This window comes from Neopelma chrysocephalum, unplaced genomic scaffold (genome assembly GCF_003984885.1).
Source record: "Neopelma chrysocephalum unplaced genomic scaffold, ASM398488v2 Primary Assembly neopelma1_97, whole genome shotgun sequence".
In the NCBI taxonomy this organism is placed as follows: Eukaryota; Metazoa; Chordata; class Aves; order Passeriformes; family Pipridae; genus Neopelma; species Neopelma chrysocephalum.
The window spans coordinates 2,285,977-2,307,805 of NW_020897760.1; the positions used below are offsets into that span (position 1 = coordinate 2,285,977).

The 21,829-nt window shown below is 46.5% G+C and overlaps 1 protein-coding gene across 5 annotated transcripts; it reads right to left on the reverse strand.

The window, feature by feature from the left end:
- Positions 1-41: 41 nt before the first annotated feature.
- LOC113972840 (retinoid isomerohydrolase) lies at positions 42-20,097 on the reverse strand. Of its 5 annotated transcripts, XM_027694309.1 has the most exons (25): positions 20,031-20,097; positions 19,247-19,512; positions 18,481-18,625; positions 17,762-17,880; positions 17,259-17,389; positions 16,615-16,662; positions 16,342-16,482; positions 15,001-15,867; positions 14,245-14,417; positions 13,316-13,492; positions 12,913-13,098; positions 11,244-11,377; positions 6,806-6,888; positions 6,303-6,453; positions 5,914-6,021; positions 5,683-5,824; positions 4,876-5,023; positions 4,533-4,614; positions 4,213-4,345; positions 3,951-4,090; positions 2,933-3,062; positions 1,962-2,076; positions 1,771-1,865; positions 1,570-1,681; positions 43-871 (listed from the first exon to the last, which is right to left on the reverse strand). In XM_027694309.1, exons 1-25 carry the CDS (start codon positions 20,070-20,072, stop codon positions 720-722), a joined length of 4,020 nt encoding a protein of 1,339 aa, XP_027550110.1. In that variant the 5' UTR covers positions 20,073-20,097; the 3' UTR covers positions 43-719. The 5 variants fall into 5 exon arrangements, with proteins under 5 accessions (XP_027550109.1, XP_027550108.1, XP_027550111.1 ...); XM_027694308.1 differs by having other exon boundaries at positions 42-871; positions 1,771-2,076; positions 15,001-15,840; XM_027694307.1 differs by having other exon boundaries at positions 42-871; positions 1,771-2,076.
- Between the last annotated feature and the right edge of the window lie 1,732 nt (positions 20,098-21,829).

The window sequence follows — 21,829 nt, forward strand, 5'->3', positions numbered from 1 at the left end:
TGTGAGAAGGAAGGATAAAGCTGAGCATCTGTAGCACTCTAAGGAAGCAAAATCAGCCCAAGGGATAACAATTGCTTGATTTTTTTCATGTTCGTGTTTTAGCATGAAATACAGAAATTAAGAAAATGGACTTTGGCAAAAGAAAGGAGAAAGAGCAAACACACAAGGGAGTGTGTGCAGTTTGCAGCCTTACTGAAGAACAAAACTCTACGTGCCACCAGCTCTGGGCCACCAAGTTCAGGCTTCCAAAGCAGCTGTGGAAAGGCTCCACTTGCATTGCTCTGAGGATACTAAAGCAGTGACCAGGAGGGGATTTAAATCCATAATACTTCAGTACAGGCTAAAAATTCTCAAACGTGTAATGGAGCAGAGACTGTTATACATAATGTTACCACATGTACAAGTGCTGAGGTTACACTCTGCTCTTTCAGGCATCTTTCACTCTGTTGCAGCTACAAGGATTAAATTTATAAGAATGGAACCACCACCACACCAAACTTGTGGTGTTTTAACTGGAAATTATGGCAAAGGTTGTATTTAAAAAATACCTGATCAAGCATATTGAAGAATCGTGGCCAAAATTGAAGTGCTCAATGCGAATGAAGCAGCCACACAAACGAAAGGGGATGTTGAAGGATTGTAGGTCACTGGAGTGGCTGTAAACGGAGACTGCCCCTTTGGGAGTTGGAACAGACCCACGTGAGGCATGGCTGGCAGGGTCATGCTCTCTTAAAGCACCCATGGAAAGTCACAGGGATGTTCACCTCCACCTCGGCCCGGGCCACCTCACTCATGTCCTTGGCGCTGAGGATGAGCAGGTAGGCGGGCTTGGGCCCCGTGCCTGGGCTGACCACGATGCTCAGCACAACCCCTGCAGTGAAAACACAAAGGGGATGTCCCAGGTGAGTGTGGGAGGTGTCTGTCCCTGGGGCTGGGCATGGGAGAGCAGCCACTTGCACTCAGAACACTCTAAATCCCATTGCAATTGTGTGATCAATGGTGCTGAGGGAGGTGGTGAGTGACACTGGCTCAGGCAGTCCAGAGAAGTTGTGGCTGCCCCATCCCTGGAAGTGTCCAAGGCCAGGTTGGACGGGGCTTGGAGCAACCTGGGATAGTGGAAGGTGTTCCTGTCCACGGCAGGGCGCTGGAATTAAATGATCATTAAGATCCCTTCCAATTCAAACCATTCCATGATTCTATGATTGTATATTTATTTTTCATACTATTTGGGTTCTTGCCACTGCTGGCTTTGCCAGCCTGTGGTGCTGTGGCACAGCAGCTCCTATAGTTCTTTTTAAAACTGTGAGAAAATTGCCAAAAAGCTAAAAAATGAAGACAACAGTTCACCTAGACCTTGAGGTCTTTCTCCTCTGTTTTCATTCAAACTTAATTTTCCTGTATTTCCTCAGAAACTTTGCACCCCTGTTAGTACCTGGCACATCTGGTCCAGGAGCTGCCTGTGGGCTCTGCCCCTGCCCACCTCTGGCCCAGCCCTGCAGCCAGCCTGGTGCCAGCTGACACAAACCTTCCCACTCCCAATGCCGTGGACCCAAACCCCATGAGCATTACCATCATCTTCCTCCAGAGCATCTGGATGGGAAACAAAGATGGGCTCCGACGGGTACGAATCCGGCTCTTGCCACACCCAGGTCTCCTTGGTCTTAACGTTCAGCTTGCAAAGCTAAAGGAGGGGGAAAACCAAAAACCCCAGCTCAGAAATATTCTTTGTTGTCCTCAAACTGAACCCATCACCCATTCTTTGACAGTTACCCTGTCTGGGACAAAGTGATTCAGCCCCAGCCCATACGTGTACGTGTACGGCTTCCCACTGTATTTCTTGTAGTTGATCTGTGGGAACTCAAAGGCTACAATAAAAAATAAATATATAAAAGCATGAGGATCAGTGGGACAGGGAGTGCAGGTAGTACTTGTGCTGTTGGGATTTGGGGTCTCATTTGTACCGTGACGCGGCCCCGAGAAAATCACTTCAGGCTCCAGCCAGATTGTCTCGTCGCTGTGCAGCGTCGCTGTGGCTGTCGTGTAGGGCAGGGTGACCAGGTTCTTCCCTGTGTCAGCCTGGCACAAAGAGAAAAACCCAGGAGGTTGGAGGAACACATTTTTGAGTCTCTTTGCACAGATCTGTTGCAAACATCGACCAGGGAAGACAGCAGCACACAGCAGAGCCTCAGGAGCTGCAGGGAGGCGACCGCTGCCGTGTTCTTGGCAGTGGTGCAGAACTGTCCTGCTCCTCAGCCATCACTGTGCTCATAAACATAACTTTCTTCCCCTCCTTGGGGCATTCAGAGGTTTTCATTAAGCACTGCCACGTGGGCTTGCACTTCTCACTTGATCCGCAGCTCAATGAGCTCCATGGGCGGCTCAGCTGAGCACAGCCCTGACAGCCCCTGGCCCACCCACCGGGGACCAGGAGAGCTGGAAAGGAACCCAACAGCTGCCAGCCAGTGAGCTCTGTGCCAGGCTGGCAGCTCCAGGGACCTCACACTGAGAGCTAGAGGATTGAACCACACATGATTGGGCTGTGGCTGCCCCCTTCTCTGCTCCCAGGAGTGGTACCTTCCAGGATTAACTGCTGCCCCACAGCCTCTGCTATGAACAGAAATGTATGGAATCATCAAAGGGTTTGGTTTAGGAGAGACCTCAAAGCCCATCTCTTTCCATCCCCTGCCATGCGCAGGGACACCTTCCACTAGACCGGGTTGCTCCAAGCCCCATCCAAACTGGACTTGAACACTTGCAGGGCTGGGGCAGCCACAACCGCTCTCAGCAGTTGTATGGAGAATAAACCAGAATAACACTGATGAGCTAAAGCAAAAATAAGGTTTCTCTGAGGACCCCTACTTTAAGTTTCCTCTTCTCATGAAAATGTTGAATTTGAACCAGGCAGAGCCCTGTGCTGGCCCAGAGTGGGTACCTTGTCGATGTTGAGGGGCAGGACATATCTGCGGGCCTCAGGCTGCGGGGCCTTCTCTGCGTGGCGCTTCACCTCGTCCCAGTTTGCCCGGAGGTTGACCAAGTACAGGTAATTGTAAATAAACTCAAACCTGCAGGGAAACAGCATCACAGAGAGAAACAGAAATGGATTTGCAAGTGGGAGTTGAAGTGCAGATTTTTTTTCCTAAAATTCAGTAGATTCATAGAATGGTTTGGGTTGGAAGGGACCTTAAAGCTCATCCAGTTCCACCCCCTGCCATGGGCAGGGACACCTTCCACTAGCCCAGGTTGCTCCAAGCCCCATCCAGCCTGGCCTTGGACACTTCCAGGGACGGGCCAGCCACAGTTTCTCTGGGCACACAGAGTAACACGAGTCCCAGTCCAGCTCCTTGGCAGAGCTGAACTGTGTGTGCACCATTTCCCCTGGGAGGAAAACCAGCAATTGCTGGTGCTCAGCACAAGCACAGGATGGGGCTTGGAGCAACCTGGTCTAGTGGAAGGTGTCCCTGTCTATGGCAGGGGGTAGAATGAGATGAGCTTTAAGGTCCCTCCCAACCCAAACCACTCTGGGATCCTATGATTTTATGCCAGGATCAACTCAACTCAGAGTGTCCTGGGTATGCAGCCAACACAGGCTTGGGCTTCATCATTTCAGTGCCACATTTCTGTGTTTACACAAAGAGCAGCATTCAAATCTGACCCAGACCCTGCTCAATGCAGCCCCAGCCAAAATAGCATCAGCCTTCAGCAGTCACTGACATTTGTTAAAGTAAATAAAAGATAGAAATATTTTTTTTCTTGGAAAATGAATGTTAAATAGGCTCCTTGCACCTCTGGATAACTCCATGCTGTGTAGTCTGCATGTCCCCATGTGTTAGTGTTTAGATGGGTTGGTGCCAAGTGCCAGAGGTGATTCCAACAGTATCTGGTGCAGGGCTCCACTGGCCCCCCCAGCTCGTGCAGGGGGAGTTGTGGTGCCCAGGGCCCCTCGGACTCACCCCTTCCACGTGCAGAGGTCGACAATCAGGAACCCGTTGTCCTCGTAGGTGTTGATGTGGTGGAAGAGGTTGAAGGCCGAGGTGCGATACTTGAGGTTGAGGAGCCGGCCCTTCTTCTTCTCAGCCACGTGGATCCACACCTGAGGACCAACCAGCAGCTTCGCTTAGGCTCAGGGAAATGAAGGTGAAACCAATCCCATGGACCTCCCAATGTCGGGCTGGCTGCCCAGGCAAGCCCATTTGGGGACAACCCTCTGCTTACCCCCATGGTTTCGTTGGACTCAAAGCAGTCCATGTAGTTGGCTCCCCAGAGGCTCCAGGAGGAGAGGAACTTGAGGAGGTTGATTTTCACTGGTGTTTCCACAAACACGATGTAGTTTGGGGTCAGCCCAAAGCTGTTTAGAAATGCAGGGGGACACATCAGGCTCACCGGCTTAGTTTGGACAACAACCACGAAGTGCTTCATCTTATCACATGGATCATCCCCTACAATTACCCTGATTTTGGTAAATCACCTAGTTTTTGTTGCTGATTATGTGTGAGAACAAGTCCAGCTGACCTGCTGACCCCATGGAATGTTACCTGTGGACATAGGACGGCTTAAACCTGTCACTGCAAGGGAACTGCACCACCACCTGTGACTTGTTGATCGGGTCCTCCTTATCTGGAATGGGATAGGTGAGGGGTTAACAGAAGGTCTCACATAGTCTGTACTTATTTACCCAGCAAATGTCTGCCTTCAACACAAAGGAAATTCATGGTTTAGAAACCACTTGAAAGTGTTTTAAATACAACACTTAAAAAGTAAATAAAATCTAAAGAAGCTTGAAAAAAAAAACCAATCCTCAATGGCAAAACTCATTTAAAGGATAAAGAGATGATTCCTAAGATTTTCTCAGGTGGCTCAGGGGCGGGATCGACTGACCTGCCTGCAGTGGAGGAATCCGGATGATGTTGTAGGCCAGGGCAAAGTTTTTTCCAAAGCAATTACCAATGTTGTAAACTGTCCCATCGTTCTCAATGTGGGGATGAGCCGTTACCCCATTAATGGACACATATTTACAGAGATCCACCTGGAGAACAAAATGGAGACAATCAGGAGCTTCCTTGGCAGAAGATGGGGAATCACTGGCTCTGCAAGTTGTTGCGAGTCAACACATCCTTGCATTGGATGTGAGAAGTTCTTTTCTAAGGCCGCAATTGAGCTCCAATTTGCAAACTCCAACCCAAGCACAAATATAGAGCTGGAGTTCCAAGGGCTGGAACTTTTCTGCTCTGGAGACAGGCTGGGAGAGCTGGGGGTGTTCACTTGGAGAAGAGAAGGCTCCAAGGAGACCTTAGAGCCCTTCCAGTGCCTAAAGGGGCTCCAAGAGAGCTGGAGACAAACTTTGGACAAGGATCTGGAGGGACAGGACAAGGGAGAATGGCTTCCCACTGCCAGAGGGCAGGCTTAGATGGGATATTGGGAAGAAATTCTTCCCTGTGAGGGTGGTGAGGCCCTGGCACAGGTTGCCCAGAGAAGCTGTGGCTGCCCCTGGATCCCTGGAAATGTCCAAGGCCAGGTTGGACGGGGCAACCTGGGATAATGGAAGGTGTGGTGTCCCTGCCCATGGCAGGGGGTGGAACTAGATGAGCTTTAAGGTCCCTTCCAACCCAAACCAGTATGTGATTACATGATTTTCATTTTAGGTTTACTGCTCCATAACTTTTCCAGCCCAGGACAAAAACCCACCTGCTTAATTGTCTCTAAGGTGTCTGGGCTAATCCTGGTTATGAAGTTGGTCTCAGTGCAGGCATAGTAATCCTCACCCACAGGGTAGACGTTAACCAGGGCATTGTCTGTGACCTCCACACCTTTGAAGTAGGAGAAGAACCTGAGCAGAGAGAATGGACAGGCAGTCAGGGCCTCTGGGAAGCAGGAGCTCTGTGGGACATGGCAGCAGTGGCTGCAGGACCCCAGTACCTGGAGAAGATGTTCTTGCAGGGGTCTGGGTACGCATAGGTGCCGAACTCCGTTATGACAATCCTTTTCTCCGTCATTGCTCGCACATAACAGTCAGTCCTGATAAACCTGGGAGGGTAAGGAGGAGAAATCCCCTTACACATAAAATCACAACAGGCTGTGCAGTTAAATATGAATAAATATGAATATTCCTGTGATAAAGCTCATGAGAGCCCCGGGTCCCCACAGCCTCATGTTTCATCTGGAGCTGGTTTAATGATATCACTGATACAGATCTTCCAATAATCCCATGGACTAAAGATAACCGGTACCTTCCAGAGCCTGTCCCAGCACTCGCAGTCAAGCAAATGCTTCCTGATTTATTCGTTTCTTGGAAAACTGCCACACACCTTCTGTGGTAGGTGACGTGCCCCTCCTTGAAGTCAAACTTGTGGAGCAATGCCTGGCCATCGAAGAGGTGGTAATAGGGCTCCGAGCCCACCTCGAACAAGCCAGGACCACACCTCAGGAGGCTTCCTCGCAGCCAGGTGGGAATCCTGCCTGTGGGAGAGACAGCGTTGGGATGCACACGGCAAATCAGACCAAGGAATTTTTATGGTGACAACAAAAAGAACAAAACTTCAAACTAATTTTTTTTAAGGCTTATGCAACTTCTTATTTAAACACGCATGAGGTCTTGAAACTGTTTTCTTCCCCTCCACACCAGCTGTAGACCAAGACATTCAGTACTGAAATATCCACAGGTTCTCCCATCCAATCTGTCCTTCCTCCCCCCCAAATCCCCAGCCCTGTGAGGTCCTTTACTTCCAGCACTTGTAAAGTCTCCGAGCCCTGGAGGCCCCTGAGCTCTGAGAACAAAGCCAGGCAGGAGGAGATCAGGGACCAGACCAACCTGTGACATGGGTGGTCACTGGAGAGGACAGTTCCTCCACCGTCTCAAAGAGCTTCTTGTAGCCCCCAGCTGGATGCTCCACTCTGGAAGGGCAAAGCTGGGTTAGCTCGAGGTGGGCAGTGCTGGGAACCCCCTGCCAGGGAGGGGCAGTTCTTCTGGACAGATTGAGCCATGATTTGCAAAGAACTTGAGGCATCAGGAGGGAGAAGCACTAGAACTTCATGGGGGAAAAGGCTGAGTGTGTGGAGGGAGAGGGAACACTGAGGGGAAAGCCCACACTGCACCCCTGCAGCAAAAACACCCCCATCCACTGATAAATCCAGGATAGTCCAGATCATTAGGAAGCAGAATCCAGCTTTTATCTCCCATGTCTTGGAGAAGCATTTTTTTGCCTTTTTTCTTTCTTTTTCTTTAAGCAAAGAATTAATTGTTGGGTTCCAATTTTATCACTGCAAAGCCCATGAAGACACAGCAGACAGACCAGTGTGCTCTGCCCAGAGCAGTTGTGGCTGCCCCATCCCTGGAAGTGTCCAAGGCCAGGTGGAATGGGACTTGGAGCAACCTGGTCTAGTGGAAAGGGAGTGGAATTAGATGGGATTTAAAGTCCCTTCCAACCCAAACCCATTTGGGATTCTATGATTCTACTCCAAATTCTGGACTATCCCCTGGAGCCCAGAGGTGAGCCTATCCTCCTGGATCAGAACCACACCTTGGGATGGGAAGTACCAGCATGGACACTGACACATGGAGACCATCCCCCTCCTCCTCCTGCCCCCTGAACCACACTGACCCCCAACCTCACAGCTGCCCCAGCCAATGCTCCATCAACATGGTGATCCATGATCCTCTCCCATAGACAGAAGCTTCAGGAATACTCACTGGCTGTACATCCTCTCCCCGATGAAGGGCCTGAGCCTCCAGCAGCCAACCTCAGAGCAGAGCCGTGTGCAGGGTATTTATGGGGTGCTGAGCCCTACCCAGGGAAGCCCCTGCCAGTGAGAGCCCCCTGGGAACAGAGCCGGCTTTCACCACCCAAATCCTCCCGGGTTTGGGAGCTTTTGTCCTGCCCTCCACACAAAAAAGGGCTTTGACTGCTTTTCTGAGACCTAAATTCTTCCCAAGCAGAAGTGATTACAAAGAAAAAAATCCCAAGGAGTGAAACGGAGCATGCTGGAGCCATGCCAGGTGTTGGCACTGGCACTGGGCCCTGCTCTGGCACCACAGAGCACAGGAGACCTGCCTGGATCCAACATGGACCCAGGGCAGCAGGGAACGGCTCTTCCAGAGCCTCCCCTTGGAGTGACAGGACATAAGAGACATCCAGAGATAAGGAGATGCCAGTGTCAAACATCCTGGAATATCCTGAGTTGGAAGGGTCCCACAGGGATCATTGAGTCCAATCCCTGGACCTGCCCAGGACACCCCAACAATCCCCCCTGTCCCTGAGAGCATTGTCCAAACGCTGCTTGAGCTCTGGCAGCCTTGCTGCTGTGACCACTGCCCTGAGGAGCCTGTTCAGCACCCAACCCCATCTGGGGGAAGAACCTTTTTGTGATATCCAAACTATATATCCCCTGGCACAGCTCCAGCCATTCCCTGGTCCTGTCCCTGGTCACCAGAGCAGAGATCGGAGCTGCCCCTCAGGAGGAGCTGCAGACCCCGAGGTTTCCCTCAGTCTCCTTCTCCAGGCTCATCATCAGGAACCACCTGTACCAAGAGTCAACATTTATGAAAACAACAGTGCTGTAAAGAGTGATTTCAAAGATTAATGAAATCAGAGAAGTTTAGTGCTGTCCCCTCACGGGCAGCTCACGGCAGAGGATGAAGATGTTCCATAATACCATGTACATTTGGGTGCTCCTCCCATATAGATGGAAACAGTGATGAAAGCTGGGGTGAAAGGAGAAAAACAGACTTTAAACATCCCTCTGTTTGATCTGCTGCCACAACCATCACGTGAAGCTTGGCTTCCTTCCCTGGTTTTGTTTGTTTGCTCCTTCTTTTCAAGGCAGTGTTCCCATTTGGATTGAGGGTTCATTTAAGGCTTCTCACTGAAGGCACTGAGCCTTCATGAGCTGTGACTGAGGCCTCCCATTAACTCTTTGGATTAATAACCATAATTATATGGTAATTTCTCAGTGGAAGTCTCCTGGCAATAAATAATATAAACTTGAGTGCAAAATCAAGGCCTCTCAGCATTGCAAGTCATGTGGAGATTTTTAATTAATTCCAGGACTCAAAACAGCATCTTAATGCTTGATGCCATGAAAATTCCATGTTTCCATGGTGACAGCATCTTCCCAGGCCACATCCTCCTCCAGGCAGAGATCCCAAAACATCTCTGGTCCCACACACCAGCAGCCAAGTTCTCCTCCTGAATCTTGCCTGACCAGGCAACTCTTCTGGTGTGACACTAACACCAGAACAGCACAGGACAGCAGACAACCTACAAACTCATTACAGAACTGCTCTTCCTTGCAATTAATACCATTAGAAAGGAGTTATTGGTGCTAATTAGCAAAAAATGTGCTCCGAGGCACAAGCACCAGCAACTCTGCCTGCTTTTCTCTGCAGGAAAAGGAGGGAACAGTTATTGACCTCTGTCCATTAAAATACTCAAAGGCTGTAAAAAGGAAGGTGTGAGCAGCCTTAAGTTCCATATATGGAATTTTTGTCATTCATTTGTAATGTTTTATTGTCCCACAGTGAGTCAATTTGTCCATTTATTCCCATTTTTGTTAAGCTCTGTCAAAAACTTAGAAGGGAACATTAAATAACCTGGATCAAGAACTGGGAAAAATGAGGGCAGGCCTTTAAAAGCTAAATCCTGCAAAATGTGAGCTGCTCACCTAATCAGTTACTTAACTGGAACACATAAACAAAGCATTTACACAACAGGGAACAGGTTGGGAAGTGTTGGAATCAAGTTCAGGCAGGTACTGGAGTGTTAAAAGGAGTTGACTGCAGGTGTTACAAGGGAGAAACATCTTGCACCTGCCCTGCAAGTGGAAAGTTATCTACAGGACATTGAAGCATCATTAAAATAGGTTAAATGGGGCTAATTTGGGTTTCTCACTTACAAAACCTTCAAAAAAAGAGCAAAAGGATATATTTTGGGAGAAAACTGAAGCCCAGCCTCATGGTCACAGATGTAGAAGTGACAATCCTCAACCAAGACCCTCATCTGGAATAAGTGTCTGACTCAGCCTGGGACCTTGCACAAGACTCTTACAGAGCCTCCCCATGAGACACCAAAACACCCAAACAACCCCAAAGCAGGTAAAAAGATGGAAAATTGAGATTTACTTTATTTTGATGAGTGTTTTTTTGGCAATGACTGTAATCCTGCATGTGCAGGTACAAGGACAATTCAGGTTCTTGTCCTAGGAAGGGGCAAGACATGACAGAGCACCAGGGATGCACCTCCAATGCACAGCTGTGAACTGGGTGAGGTACCTGAACTAGGTACCAGCCAAACACCAAGGAAAGCACCCATCCCTCTAAAGCAGCTGGTTCCAGATGTTGCCCATCAACAAGGAAGGAGCAACGTGGTCTGCTGGAAGGTGGAACGAGATGGGTTTTAAGGTCTCTCCCAACTCAAACTAGTCTGGGATCTCAAAGCCATGCAGTAGATTAATTAATTATTATTAATTATTCTCTCCCAGAAATACTCCTGTGGGGGAGCCTTGGTCTTACCAGAATTAATATCAAATCCCTAACTCTGGAAATAGGCAAATTTAGTGGTTGCTGGTTCCATTGTTCCCACTTGATGTATCATCCATCTCTCCTATTATTTTGAGAATCACACCCATAGATCCAAAATAAATTTTCCATGAAAGTGTCAGAAATATACTTAAAGACTTTTACTTTTAATATAAATAAATATAGAAAAGTTGATGGGAGTTTTACAGATGAGATAAACACAAGCATTTTAGGGAGGCAGATAATAGTTCATGGTGAACTTTTGGCTCTCCTGGTCCTGAACTCACAGAACTTCTTTTGTTAAAAGACAAATATTTTGAGAATAGAGAAGGCACTTAGTCACAATACAGAGACATTAAAACCTACACAAACTACAATAAATGGCACAAATTCCTGACCAGATATTAAAAGGTTACAAAAGGGCAGGTCATTAGTTTCCCATAGAAAACCATATATAAATTTTTGGTTAACCACAGCTTTGTGCTTATTTTCACATTTTCCTACATACATTATATTGTAATAATTTGTAAACAGATAAATATTTCTCTCTTAGAAGTTATTCAAAAGTATCTGCATTAAAAAAAAAGGGTATTTTGGCACCTTTCAGCACCGTATCCATGTAAACATTTCTTCCTTCTACACAGAGCCAGCATCAAATTCCTGCAGCAATTCCTCTGGTGAATCATTCAGACTCACATCCAGGAGATAAATGCCTCAAGTGTGGTGACACTAATACCTCAGGCTCCGAAACCTGGGCTTCCTCAGGCTGAGCATGGGCTGCTTGATGGTGGGTTTGTTCTCCAGCAGCATCGCTTCGCTCTCCGTCGTTGGGAACCTGTTCTGGTAGATCTGGGGGTATTCCCTCTGGAACTGAGCATACACAAGCAGCAATCACAATAAAATCCCACACTCCACCAAAAAACTCCAGCTAAAAAAAGTCTGTTTTACCCAACTGAGAGCCAAGATTCACTTGCTCTGGAGGTATACAGTAAATACACCTGAACATCAGCCAAACCTTTCCACTGCTGGATTCAACCTACCCCAAGTACCCAAAGCTGAACAATCACTGCAAAAGTTGTGATTTATCACACCATGGCTATCCCAGCTCAAATGGCAGGACTATAATGACATGGCTCTGTGAAATTTAAAACTCAGCTTTGCTCACTTGTGGCTCTCACAGTACAATCTGCTTCTGGACTTTGTGAGAATTCATCAAAAATTCAAGTATCTACTTTAAGTTTTACTATTAAAAGATTTTAGTTTATTTCCTTCCTCCTCCTTCACCTGTTGCTGTGAATCACATCTTAGTGCTCACTTATTCCAAGTTTTAATCAACTCCAATTAACTCTTTTTTACAGGCAGGAAGTTTTAATGATCTTGAACCAAAGTCCAGCCTCACTTTTACAGTCCCAGAAAGTTTCCACAACACACATGAAACTCTGTGGCAGGAGCTGGAGGAGGGGCACCAAAGAGTTCCTGCTCTGAAAAGCTGCTTGTTCAAATTTGAGTCACAAGATTTGCTTAGGAGATTCCAGGGCAAGTACAAAGCTATTCCATTGGGCAGAAGAACTTGCCAAAGGTTTTTCCGCAAAAGAAAAACCCCTCCAGGATTAAATCCTGCCAGAACTGCTGTGTTTTAGCTTTAGTATTAGGCAAGATATTAGTAGGCCAGAGAAGTGCAAGATAATCTTGAGGAATATAAACGTTACAAAACACAAAGCCAAGGCCACAAAAAGAACGATTCAGGATTGTGAACAGATAAGAGGTTGGTCTCTTAAAGCAAAAAATTACTGCTTTTAACACCTATTGGTTTTAAGCCCACTTATGGCATGTTAATGGTGACTTGTTGTCCAGTGCACCACAGGCTATAATTCCATCAGGTATTATTTAATGGAGGGCAGGATCTCAGAGTAACTTTATACTGGGTTTTAAGCCATTATTTGAACACCCCTACAGCCAGTGTCAAATGCTGTATGTTATCATGGAAGGTTTGGGTTGGGAAGGACCTTAAAGCTCACCTTGTTCCACCCCCGGCCACAGATAGGGACACCTTCCACTATCCCAGTTTGCTCCAAGCCCTGTCCAACCTGGCCTTGGATACTTCCAGGGATGGGGCAGCCACAGCTGCTCTAGGCAACCTCACCAACCTCACCACCCTCACAGCCAAGAATTCCTTCCCAATATCCCATCTATCCCTGCCCTCTGGCAGTGGGAAGCCATTCCCCCCAGTATTGGACACTGTCTTTAAAATCCCAACCAGAGAGAGCACACAAAACATCCAACAGCTCTTCTGAGCAAGTATTTCTCACCAAACACTCTGCTTCCCCCCCTCTTCTGCACCAGGCTCTTGTTGACTGAGCCCTTCCCTCACAAAGGCATTTCAGAAGCAGGTGAAAGTTCCTCACCTGCTTTAACTTTTTCTTTTTGTCCTTCACAGACAAGTTTTTATCCTTGATAATGTTCTCCAAGAGCTCTGTCACTGCAGCTTGAGAGGTAGAAACCTTTTGTTCCTCGAACTCCTGAGGAGTGATTTGTTTGCAGTAGGAATACGTTGGCAATATGGCACAAATTTCTTCCTTGGGACATTTGCACTGGAAGAAAAAGGGGTCTGTAAATACTCAACTGATTCTGTACTATTTCAGTAAGAAGTCACAAACATCCACACCCACTAACTTACAGTGGCATCACAGCTGCAAAACATTATAATTAATATCTATACACTGAAATCATACTGGGTTTATTTGCATTTTCCCATCCCACCTTCAGAACAATCATCAAATGAATTTAAACTCCCCTGGTACCACCAACCTGAGCCACCCTCACGTATTCGAGGTGGTCTCGCACAGCGACCTGCAGGTGAGTTGGGACCTGGAATATTTCCTGCTGATGGTCCATCAGAAATGAAACCAGTCGTGTAGAAAGCAGCTCATCCAGGTCCACTTCCTCTGCACAGCGCAGCACACAGCGGGAAAATGTCTGGATCAGCTGGGAGAGTCCAGTACATCAGTAAGTACACACAGTTGTGGATTTATTTGTCTTCTCTCCACTCTACACAGTGGCACAACAAATTCTTCACACCAATTTTCACTGCAATTTTTCTTGCCTGCACCACTGGTCAAGCAAGGAAGGAAACTGATTTTAGGGTTTTTTAAAGTAACTTCTTATAACCTAAGACTTCTACTTTTCTTGAACTGAACAGCACCTTCAATTAAGAAATATATATTATAAAGAACCTATGGAAACCTACAGAAAAATGTACATCTTCACAGAATCACAGAATAGAATCACAGACTGGTTTGGGTTGTGAGGGACCTCAAAGCCCATCCAGTTCCACCCCCTGCCATGAGCAGGGACACCTTCCACTAGACCAGGTTGCTCCATGCCCCATCCAACCTGGCCTTAGACACTTCCAAGGATGGGGCAGCCACAGCTTCTCTTGGATGTTATAATTCCAAATGACACTCCGGTGAGAAATCAGACTAAAGTAATCTTTTAAGAAGTGATTTCTCTTCTCCTCCCAACATAAACAAAAGCAATGTGAATATTTGAAGTCTCTTAGGATGGAGACAAGAAAGTGCTTGTTCAAGTCAGATTTTTGTGCGTATTCTGGAGGTGAAAAATCTGCCTGTTAATACTTGCAGCATGCTGAACTTGAGGTTCTTGTCTCACAGTGATTCTGAGCATTACTTCAGTGATACTCTTACAATACAGGCATACTGCCCTTGCGGCTCTCTTACCAAGGACCTGTTGCCCATGGCGCTGTGCAGCCGTGGCATGTCAACATTCCCACTGATCCGGGTGATCATCCGCATCAGGAGCTGGAGCCTCCTACGGTTTGGGGGTGGGAGCAGCAAACAGCAGATCTGCAGAGCTTCCACAGCAATCCTTTCCAAGTGAGGCTGCAGGAGATCTGCAAGTCAATTGCAAAGACAGCTGGCATTAAGATTTGAATCAACTCTCAGCGTATTTTTTACAAAATCTCTTATTTTACCAAGGTGATTATCAATGTTTCAGAGAAATGTGCTGTAACACAGTAGATAAGGTAAGGACCTTTGTTGGTGTGGTCTTCAACTTGCTTCATTAGGAGAAATTGCTGGGGCAATTAAGACCGTAATACAATTAAAGAATGACACTAATGTTATTCCCAGAAAATGTTATTCAAAGACCAAAAAAATACATCATCCTCAACAGAGAGGTCTGTGCAAATTCTCATTCTCAGTGTCTGGGGCAGGATCTCTCATCACTTACCTGAGCAGAAAGGTCAGTTACCGACACATCAATTCTTACTCAAAAGACACTACATGTTACTATTTGTTAGCAGAGCAACAGCAATTTAAAAAATGCTATTCAGCAACCAGATTTAAAAAAAAACAACCACAAACCCATGTTCTATGCATTTCAACAAACCTAGCAACAGTGCCAGAGGTGGAGGAAGCAGAGATTAGTCAGGCCATACAACAAGCAGTACAACATGCTGTAGAAAGCCATCTTACTTTGCGTGCCAGTCAACACACAAGGGGAGGGGGTGAAAGAGCTTTCTGAGAGTTCTGTGCTGCTTCTGCAGAGTCTCTTTTTGATGGTGATTTCGGAATCCTCAGTCCTGACGTCCACTGAAGCAGCCACCTCAGAGGGATTTGGTTTTCCTTGCCCCCAGAGCTGAGCTCTTGGCATTACTGTGATTTCAGCAACTGGTCTGTTAATGCCTGTGCAGCTTCTGCAGTTCCTCTTGCCCAGTGAACTCAGAGAGTGGCGCATCTGCTTTGACCCGTGAGTGTCATCCAACAGCTCGTCCTGCAGAGCTGAGGCAGACACTCTCTTGATGCCCTGGGTTTGTCTTTGACAGATGTTATCACAGCCCACCTCCAACACAGATTTAGCTTTGTGCTCACACAGCAGTGACTGGTTTCCATTTCTTGTGATGGTGTTCACACCACTGTCCCTGATGGAATCACATCCTCCTTTACTACACACACTTGAAGGAAGAACTCCAATTCTTTCCAAGGAGTAACACCTTGTCCTAAATGCTCCACGTGGAGCTTGTTCCTTCCTGAAACCTGAAAGGTTCTGACAGCTTCCTCCTATCAGATTACCAGCACTACCTTGCTGATGTCTCAGTTTATATTGCTGCCATTTCTTTGTATGTTGGTTTTGGACAGTCAGCTCTCCTGAAGAAAACCTCCTGGAAGCTTCATCTTTCTTTTTCTTGTCAGGCTCTTTGTGGATCAGACTTAGGAGAAGAGACTCAGTTGACTTGAAAGAGTTCAAGTGAAGAGTTTTTGAAGGCTGTGGGTCACATTTCTCATCTTGGACAGAACGTTTTCCACTGCACAGATCTGGAATTGTGATGTAGCCACACATAACTATCAGAAAATGAAATAGAAGTTAAGATGCAAGTGGTATGAAAATGGACCAGTTCTGAAAGCTGCTACCTGAGCAGAGAAGACAACAAAGGGAAGATATTAATTTATAGTTGACTGTTAGTAAAACCTAAGAAGAATTTAGCTCAGTCCAAAAGCAATTCAACAAGATAATTGCAAACAACATGCAAGAATAAAAAAGGTAACACACTGCAATAGTGAGGACAGACAGAATGAGCTGTATTTTTAAGTTACTGAATATTTAGAATGGGCGCTCAGACAGCAATTTAAATAGGAAATCACGAGACAGAACTACATTTCAATTAATACTGTAATACAGAGTGAGAGCAGTGATGATCCTCCTCAGATTCGAGCTGCCACACAGATGAGGGACCAAGGTCTGCTTTGATTTACAGATTTGTTCCCCAGCTGATATGAACTTACAGTTTCACTGATCCTTTCTAAATTCATACTTACCTAAAATATTAACAAAAAGTTCATAGTATTCAAAAGTAAGTAACGGCTCAGGGAGACTGAGAAAATAATCAGCAACTGTTCTGAACACGTCCCGTTCAAACCCACTATAAGTTGCTTGGCTCATGTCATTGTTTCTGGGCCCTGAAAAGAGGTGAAGAAAGAAAATTCACACAAAAAAATTTCACAATTGCATTATAAAACAAATAATAATGAATATTTACTTTCAACACTCAAAATAGGTTTCTGTAACTTAAAAGCTCTTCAGTGACTTACAGTATGCGAGGCACTTCATAGCTGACAGCACCCAGTGAGGGAGGTCTTCTAAAATATAAACAAACAATGACATTATTTGTACATAAGCCCAAAGATTTAGTGACTAATACAAACAATGGCACACAAATAACACCTCAATTACAAAATTTCAAATTTTAAATTAATTTTAAATATTGCTACACATGTAATTTTGACAGGATAAGGGGGAATGGCTTTAAGTTGAAGGAAAGCAGGTTTAGATTAGATATTAGGGAGAAATTCTCAGCTGTGAGAGGGGGGAGGCCCTGGCACAGGTTGCCCAGAGAAGCTGTGGCTGCCTCATCCCTGAAAGCATCAAAGGCCAGGTTGGACAGGGCTTGGAGCAACGTGGGATAATGGAAAGTGTCCTGCTATCCTAGTTCCATTTCCCTCCCAGGGAGGGTTACAAACCAAGGTAGGGGGTGGGACTGGATGAGCTTTAAGGTTCCTCCTAACCCAAAATATTCCAGGATTCTGTGACTATCTCGTTGTATAAAGAGTGAATGCAATATACCTACAAATCTTCTAGACAAATATACTGAACTGTACTGTGGTTTGGGAAAAAATTGTAAAAGATAATTACATCACATAGAATCTTTACGCAAAACCAAGGAAATCAATCTCACCTGACTTGTTCTGCAGAATCACCACCCCGTGTTTGCTGGTGTTGCTCATGTTGTACATGACGTGCTCAGGGACCACCTGTGCCGGCTGCAGAACCTCCTCCAGCGACGGGAGGCCCAGGATGGTCTGCAAACTGTGGGGAGCAAGAGCAGGGGGTATCTAGAAGGTTTGTAATAATGAAGGAAAAGCCAGTTCTTTCCCTATCTATTCAAAACCATGTGCTTAAAAAGCTCATCTGCTGTTTGTTTAATACATTCTCACTTTCAGGAGAACAATTTGAGGACATGCTCTTCTCTGGGACAAACAGCAAGAGCATCTGTGGTACTCAAATATACTTCAGCAAATAATCAAGAATTCCTTAAATGCAACAATTCAGTGTTAATAAACACACTAGGAAGCGTATGTAGAGAACAGTCAGTAAAAATCTTCAACTTAAAAGGTTGATGGGCTATTTCACACTCAAAGCACTTGTATGAGAAGGTGCTATTGATAATTTATTACTTACTGTATCAGAATGATATTTCTCCAAGTTTCTTGCACATATTGCTGGCTTATTTCCTTCCTTTGTAGTGTGTCTTCCTTGTTCTCTTTTATCACATCACATTTTATTTTTTCTAGGTTTTCCTGAAGATGAGAGGTTTATAATGTAAGATAAATGGGACTCAAGATAATTCAAAATTAAGTAAAAACTGGAATCAGAAGTATAGGGAATTTTGTGGAACAATAAATTCCACATGGTATTTCAGCTTTAGCACTGAAATGTAAGCACACACAACTAAAAAGCAAAAGAGGATACTGAAAAAAGACCGATCAGTCCCCAAACCAGCAATTTAAAAGGTAGAAACATCTCACATCCAAGTGTATTTGTAAGTGACTTATCCTCCTTTAGGATTGGAATCTAAATTCAGAATTTATGCACATGCACAAATTCCAAATGAATAAAGGGATTCACATTCAGTCTTTTCCAAAAAGCTGACCAGTTAAATAATTTGTGTCTTTTATTTGTCCCTCCCGATACTTCCAGAAGAAAACAAAAATCCTCCCATACCAATTTATTTCTTAATATTTCTCAATTTCTTAACTACCAAATTACTTCTCAAGCTGAAAGGGGAGATGCCACAACAGAACAGTGACACTAAAAGGTGATTGCTTCTAGTTTTATGTTTTTGAAGAATAAAGACAATACAAGACAACTGCAATTATGTAAGAAACAGAAGTTATTACCAGGGACTGCAGTAACTCGTGTTTTTTCACAGTCCTCTTGGATAAATGGGGCAGTTTAAAAAGTTTTTCTTTGTCTGCAGGGAAGTTTTCCAAGTTCTCTCTACGTGGGCTTGGTAGAGGTTTAACTGGAGATGTTGAAGGGAATCTGTAATGGGTGGGAGAGATGAGTGAAATAGATTCAGAATAGATTAGAAATAAAATAAGTTACTTAAGCAAAACAATACCCTGTGACTCCATACCAGTGTGACTCTAAGATTCTGAAAAGATTCAGGAAAATAAGAAAGAAAACACTGATTTTTCTTTTTCTTTATCATATGATAAATTAACTTCGGGCTATTTTTTGTGATGCCAAAGTCAAGCTGAAGATGCTCAGATGCTTACAGAGCACTGAGCCCAGAATTTGAGAAGTGAGGGCCTTTAATACCTTTCATTTTAGAGCTGTTTGGCTCCGTTTCCCATTTAGACTTTCTGTAAAAGGTACAGGAGAAGTAAGTGCATCCGGGAGCTACTACAAACCACTCCTTGGCTCTCCTTCAAAGCACTGGAGTGCAGAACGTATTCCAATGAAAAGCTTGGACAGACAAGAGAATGGAAACAATCCTGAGCAGACAGGATGTATACTGAGAATCAGAGCAAAGTAAAACACTAAGAGAGGCAAAACAGTGCTAATAATTAAATTTTTGGCCCAACTGCTCAGCCTAAATCTGAGTATTTTAAAATCAAATTCTCAACCTGAAGAGCCATTAAATAATTTTCATCTCAATACCTGTACAGGGCACCATTGTCTTCCAGGTTTTCAGCTCCCCACCTCCCTTTTATATCCTCAATGACGTGGTTCTTGAGGAATTTCCTCAGTAACTGCACAGTTTGCTGCCTGGTCACCTCGGGGCCGAAGTTGCTGTTATTCCTGAGCACCTCATGGAGCCAATCCACAGCTTCCGAGGCAGTGAAACAGCTCCCGTGCTTCCTGAAGTGCTGCCTGTGTTTCCTCAGGGGCATTCCCGCTCGGAAGTACTTGGTGATCTCGTTCCACTGCACGGGAAACAAAGCAGCCAAAATTGGAAAATTAAAGCCTCAAGCTGAGCATTGCGAATATCAGTGGCACGGCGTAGGGGAGCCCAGCGCACCCGCATATCGTGACAGTGGGCAGGGGTTGTTCCAGGGCACCCACATGTCACGACAGCGGGTGGGTGGCCCTAAGGCACCCACATGTCGTGACAGGAGTCACAGGATGGGAGGTAGCAAGGTACCCATATATCGTGATAGCAGGCACGGGGAGAGTGTCCCTGGATAACCACATGTCGTGACAGCGGGCATAAGACACCAGGGCACCCATATGCCATGGCACGGGGTGTCCCAAGGCACCCACGCGTCCGACAAGGGCAGGGGGTCCCAGGGCACCCACGTGTCACGACAGCACCCAGGAGGGGCAGAGCCGCCTCCTGCCTAACAGCGCTTCCACGGGTGACACCGGCAGCCCCCTCCCCCGGCAGCCGCCCGCTCCCCCGGCGCAGCCCCCGCCGCGCCGCGCCCCGCTCCCCGGTGCTCACCAGGCGGGTGGCGCGGTACGGCCCCGGCCCCGGCCCCGCCATCGCGGCCCCTCCGCCGGCCCAGGGCGGGCACAGCGCCCCCTGTCGGCCCACACGCTACCAACGGTCGCCGTTCGAATCCGCCGGCGGCCGCGGATTGGGCGAGCCTTGGGGCACGTGATGCGTGACGTCAGGGCGGGCGGCCCGATGGGGCATTGTGGTTGTGGGTTCGGTTCCCGCCCCGAGCGGGTTCTGAGCGGCGTCATAGGCGTTAATTACCTAACAGCGATGAGCAGTAATCAATTAATCCCAGCTAATTACTTAACATTAATTACCATGCTGTGACACCTGGCCCCACCTCATGTCCGAGCCGCTCCAGAGGTGAAGGTGTGGCTTGGCAGTGCCTCAGGAGACTGAGTGGATGTCAATAAAACTCGTTCTGTTTGTGAAACTTTGGCCTCATTGTCAGAGGAGAATGAGATAAAAACCTACATGAAATGTTATCTTTTGCATAGAATCCCAGAATGATTCAGGTTGGGAAGGACTTTAGAGCTCATCCACTCCCACCCTTGCCATGGGCAGGGACACCTTCCACTAGCCCAGGTTGCTCCAAGCCCTGTCCAACCTGGCCTTGGACACTTCCAGGGATGGGGCAACCACAGCTTCTCTGGGCAACCTGTGCCACGGCCTCACCACCCTCACAGCTGAGAATTTTTTCCTAATATCCAGACTAAATTTCCCCTCTCCCAGTTTGAACCCATTACTCCTTGTCCTGCCACTCCAGCTCCTGATGAACAGTCTCTCTCCAGTTCCCTGTAGCCCCTTCAGACACTGGAAGGGGCTCGGAGGTCTCCACACAACCTTCTCCTCTCCAGGCTGACTAGCCCCAGCTCTCCCAGACTCTCTCCATAGGGAAGGTGCTCCACTCCTCTTACCCACTTCATGGCCTCCTCTGGCCTTGTGCCAACAGTTCCATATCCTTCCCATGTTGGGGACACCACAACTGTACCCAGTTACCCAGGGCGGGTCTCACAAGAGCAGAGCAGAGGGGGAGAATCATCTCCAGCCTAGTGGCATACTCCTTTGGATGCAGCTCAGGATTCGGAGCATCTTCCCAGACAACACCCGGAGAGGCAGGTGGGGCTGACACATCTCTTGGATCCCATAGGTTCAATACAGAGCTTACATACAACATTAACTGCTCTAAAAAATATGTCCTTTCAGCTCCCCTCTTCATCCTGGGCATTTCCTACAAATACAGGTACTCTAGAGACCACTCTCCCCCAAAAAACCCCAAACCAACCCCAACAAATGTTGCAACAGCATGGCTTGCATTGTTTGGCTTTTAATCTCAGACCCTCTAGACCAAGTATATTTGTAACCTGGGAGCTATAAATACCCCACAAGTGTTTTATTTCACCTTGATGCAGCCATCCATTGCTCAGATGCTTTAGTCACACCACTTAAACTTCTTTTATAGTCAATAAAGACACACAAATACCTCAGACACTTTTATAAGAAAGAATAAAACCATCACTGCAGTGAGAAAACACACCAGCATAACAAATAGACTGAAGGAATGGATGGCTGTATCAGACTCAAAGCTACAGCCCAGGGAAAATAATAGAAATAAAAATCCAAAACACACAGACACCTAGGTGGTGCCTCCCAGCATAACCAGGGCTCAAACACCCCTGGGAAAACTGGTTTCCCAACTGTATAACCAGTATAGAGAGGGATGGCTGTGCTGCTTTTATGTGCTTGCAAAAGGATTTGCAGGTGCCACTCAAAGCCGGTTTCTGGTAACTTCTCTCAGGTGT